Source organism: Antrostomus carolinensis, unplaced genomic scaffold (assembly GCF_000700745.2).
Source record: "Antrostomus carolinensis isolate BGI_N321 unplaced genomic scaffold, ASM70074v2 scaffold23532, whole genome shotgun sequence".
NCBI classification, from domain to species: Eukaryota; Metazoa; Chordata; class Aves; order Caprimulgiformes; family Caprimulgidae; genus Antrostomus; species Antrostomus carolinensis.
The window spans coordinates 6042-10792 of record NW_010299386.1 but is presented as its reverse complement, the minus strand read 5'-3'; the positions used below and the strand labels follow the sequence as shown (position 1 = coordinate 10792).

At 51.1% G+C, this 4751-nt stretch overlaps 1 protein-coding gene across 1 annotated transcript in view; it reads left to right on the top strand.

The window, feature by feature from the left end:
* Nucleotides 1–405: 405 nt before the first annotated feature.
* Nucleotides 406–4751, top strand: part of TNPO3 (transportin 3) — a gene marked incomplete at its 3' end in the record, with an annotated part of 10324 nt that continues 5978 nt past the window's right edge. The window contains exons 1-4 of the mRNA XM_010162787.2: nt 406–551; nt 2343–2482; nt 2583–2774; nt 4558–4649. Coding sequence (XP_010161089.2) covers nt 406–551; nt 2343–2482; nt 2583–2774; nt 4558–4649 — 570 coding nt within the window. The remainder of the gene's footprint in view (nt 552–2342; nt 2483–2582; nt 2775–4557; nt 4650–4751) is intronic.

Below are 4751 nucleotides of genomic sequence, written 5' to 3'. Positions count from 1 at the left end.
CCTCGCCCAGACCATGGATGAAGATGTTAAAGAGGACTGGTCCCAGTGCTGAGCCCTGGGGACACCACACATGAAGTGGTGAAGCACACTTGCATCCATCGCTGTGCAGGAGGTAGCCAAGCCCTGCCTGGTGGCCTTTGGGGTGGGGAAAAGGTCACACACATCCTCTCCTCACACACAGTGAAGCCATTGTGTCTTGAAGTAGGTGGTGGGGACTGTTGTAGGAGAAGCAGGAGGTCTCACACTGGGAGGTGTGAGCTGGGGAATGGTTCTCTGGTTCCAAAACAGTGGGGTGATCTGCTGAACATGGGTTTTTCTATAGGTCCATGCCTGGAGTCTGGTATATCAAGTGTTGGAGAAGCTGAGGAGCAGGTGGCCACCTCACAGGGTGGGATTCATGACCACATGCCCACGAGCTGTGTTGGTAGGTTCTTTGTTGACCAATTCTCTTTCTTGCAGCTTTATGCCACTCTGAAGGATGGAAACCCACCCTGGGAGGTGACGGAAGCTGTCCTCTTCATCATGGCCTCCATAGCCAAGAGCGTTGACCAGTGAGTGTCCACCATCCTCCTCATGTCTTCTAAGAGCTGTGGGGTGGGACAATGCCTCTGAGTTTTGCAGAAGCACCAAGAATATCCCAAGGATACTCCCAGGAACGTGCTTTTCCACGCCCAACTGTTTAAAACCCACACTTTATTTCAGATAATACAGACCATGTAGGCTCAGAACTGCAGCCACGCAGTAACCCTTGGTGATGGAGCAGATCTGTAGCCCAGGGATTAAGATCTTCATTTCCTGGCCAAGATTATGGGTCCAGGGTGGAGCTGGGATTACAAGAAGCAGTTGGACCTTCTCAGGTCTCCTCTCTGCCTACCTGGGGATTTTAATGCCACACACTTGAGTTCAAGATCAGGGTTGGTTTCTCCTTAATTTATCTCTTGAAAACCAAAAGATTTTTGTCTAGCCTGGTTGGTTGGGATCCTTCTTCATCCAGAGCAGGGAGAACCACCTCCAGGTAGTGAGTTGTCCTAGATATCTTCAAGAAAAAGGTTAAATCCCTTTCTGGAAGCAGCTTTTTTCCCCTGTTAGATGTAGTGGAAGCATGGATAGCTGATGTGGTGGGACATCCCAGCTGGGTTTCTCCAGGCTGGGAACACTGTGACTCCCTTCCCCAGGAGGCTGGAGGAGTCACCTCGTTTGTATGGGCTTGTTGGCTCCCGTTATCTATGTCAAGGCTGCTCTTGCTTGGTTTTTATCTTCAGTTTTTATTTCTCCTTTGTTTCTGAGAGCACTGGTATCTCATGACCTTGTGCTGCTGGGGCACAGGGCAGTTCACTCCCCACCAGTGTGTCCCACAAAGCTCTTGCTCGCCCCGTGTCTCCACCGAGCTTGGCTCTGCTCTTGGCAGGAGAGGGCAAGGGAGGCAGAGCCCAGCCAACGTGGGCTGCAGGGACTCACCCAGGAGCTTCCTCCCACACTGGGAACAGGCTCCTCTGGCTTCTGCCATCCTTGGAGGATCGATGAGGTTTGTTCTTGTGCCAGGAGCACTCACTGGAGGTGTTTCATGGAATCCCAGACTGGTTTGGGTTGGAAGGGCCCTGAAAGCTCATCCAGTCCCAACCCCCCTGCCAGCAGCAGGGACACCTTCCACTAGACCAGGTTGCTCAAAGCCTCATCCAACCTGGCCACAAACACTTCCAGGGAGGAGCAGCCACAGCTTCTCTGGCCAACCTGGGACACTGGCTCACCACCCTCACACCAAACAATTTCTTCCTCACATCTCAGCTCCATCTCCCCTCTGACACTTTCAAGCCATCACCCCTCGTCCTGTCACTCCCTGCCCTTGGCCAAAGTCCCTCCCCACCTTCCTGGAGCCCCTTCAGGTACTGGGAGGCCACTAGAAGGTCTCCCTGGAGCCTTCTCTTCTCCAGGCTGAACAGTCCCAACTCTCTCAGGCTGTCCTCACAGCAGAGCTGCTCCAGCCCTCGCATCATCCTCGTGGCCTCCTCTGCACTGGCTCCAGTAGCTCCATGTCCTTGTGCTGTTGGTGGCCCCAGCACTGGAGGCAGCACTGCAGGTGGGGTTTGTGTTTAGTTTCTGATTGAGTTTCTTCTGCTCTGTTGGGTAGAGATGGAGGTTTCTGTGCATCTGGATCCCAGCTCCAACAGCCCTGAGCCCCCCAGCAGCCCAGGTCTCAGATTCCCAGCCCACCACGGCCACAGGGTTTACCTGGGTGATTTTGAGCAACATTGGAGTCAATCAGGTTCCATAAAACCAGTTCCTCTGCAGAAACGGTCCAGGAGCCACCTCAGAACTAAACTATCTTCTCTTTTTCTCCACAGGGAGAACAACCCAACCCTGGTGGAGGTTCTGGAGGGGGTGGTTCGCCTCCCCGAGACGGTCCACACCGCCGTCCGCTACACCAGCATCGAACTGGTGGGAGAGATGAGCGAAGTGGTGGATAGAAACCCCCAATTCCTTGGTGAGTCCCTTCCTGTCACCTTATCCCCTTCCACCTTGCATCAAACCTGGTTCTTCAAGACCTCCTTCCTTCCTTACCATGACTTTCTCCTCGGTGGCAGATCCCGTGCTGGGTTATTTGATGAAGGGTCTGTGCGACAGGCGGTTGGCGTCGGCGGCGGCCAAAGCCATCCACAATATCTGCTCGGTGTGTCGGGACCACATGGCTCAGCACTTCAACGGGCTGCTGGAGATAGCTCGTTCCCTCGACTCCTTCACACTCTCTCCTGAGGCTGCTGTTGGACTCCTGAAAGGTAGGTGTGGAAAAGCTCTGGTGATGTGTTTTGAGGTGGAGATCGCTCACCATGGACGTTGCGATCCCGTTTTCACGTGGTTTTTCTTCAATAAGAGGATCTTGTTTTGCCCCATCCCTCCACATATCATCATTTTGGTTAGAAAAGACCTTTAAGATCAATCAAGTCCAACCAAAAAACCAACACTGCCAAGTCCACCACTAAACCATGTCCCTCAGCACCTCATCTACACATCTTTTGGATACCTCCAGGGATGGTGACTCCACCACCACCCTGGGCAACTTGTTCCAACACTTGACAACTCGTTTTGGTCAATAATTTTTTCCTAATATCCAATCTAAACCTCCCCTGGTGCAACTTGATGATGTTCTTCTCATCCTAAATTTAGACTCTTAAACACATGTGCACTTTTAGAGTCTTCTCAAGAGCTGACTTGTTAGATTGCCCAAGGAAGCTGTGGCTGCTCCTCCCTGGAAGTGTTCTCGGCCAGGTTGGGTGAGGCTTTGAGCAACCTGGTCTAGTGGAAGGTGTCCCTGCTGCTGGCAGGGGGGTTGGAACTGGATGAGCTTTCAGGTCCCTTCCAACCCAAACCATTCAATGATTCTATGACTTGGGGCAGGAGGTTTAAAAAAAGAGCCTTTTTGGGGTTTCTAAACTACCTCCATCCCTGCTCAGAACTTGTAATGTGGGAAGAAGACATTTGCAATGCTCCCAGCCAAGCTAGTGGTGAGTTATAACTTCATCCAAACACTTGGAAATTGGCTGCTCTACTCACAGGGTGGAAAATTTGTGACTATTTATACTTTTAGAGACATTTTGGGCACAATAATGTCATTTTTCAACTCCAGCTCGTGGTCTGAGCATTCATTTCTCACCAGCTCTTTGGCTGTTGGGTATCGTGTGCTTCATCAACCACATCTGGTTTTTTGGATGTGCAGGATTCATGTCCAAGCCTCAATAATTCCTGATGGATTTGAGTGTTTCTGAAACTTTTGAAGACGGAGCAGCTCTGGAGCTTGTGCCAGAAGTTCTACGATGGGGGTGTATGACTTTATAAAGAGACAAGATTCACCTTTTTTCACTTGTTTGCACTCTCATATCGATGTGAGAGGTGTTACCAACACTTCTGAGCTGCTCCTCTCCCTACCACGAAATATTTTCTCCTGCTCCTCTCCCTGCCACGAAATATTTCCTCCTTTCTCTTTAAAACAACACAGTGAAGATTGTGGTGGTTGCACTTTGGCTGTGGCCGAACGCAGCCGCTCGCTCACTCCCCACCCAGGGGATAGGGGAGAGAATTGGGGGGTGAGGAGACTCGTAGGGTGAGAGAAGAAACATTTAATCATGGAAATCAGATCAAACATAAAATAATAATGATATTCTAATAGTAATTATAATAATAATAGTAATAAAATATGCAAATGAGTGATACCTAGTGCCATTGCTCACCACCCACTGGCTCACTCTCGGATAATCACCCCAGAGAGGTGACAATCCCGACCCGAAACCGCAATCCCGGGAGAGCCAGAGCCCGAGCCAAAGCCAGAGAGAGCAGGAAGAGCCCCTCATGGATCTCCTGCCCATGGGGGACAGGAGATGGAACAGCCCCTTGGCAGAGCCCAATGCCCATGGAGCTGATCCATTGCAATATTTCTCACCCCCTGAGATCTTGTGCTTGTAGACCAAAAAACCACAGGGTCTGTTGGAGAACCTCACTCATGTTGTGTTTCACCACTCCTACGTTGTGTTCTTGCTCCTCAGCTTGTCTCCTCTTGCATTTCAGGGACGGCCTTGGTCCTGGCCAGGCTCCCCTTGGAGAAGATAGCAGAATGCCTCAGCGAGCTCTGCGCCGTACAAGTGATGGCGCTGAAGAAGGTATGTTAACGTGCTCCTTGTCCATCACTGGTTTCCATGGGACAGATGGGAGACCATCACAGAATGGTTTGGGTTGGAAGGGACCTGAAAGCTCATCCAGTC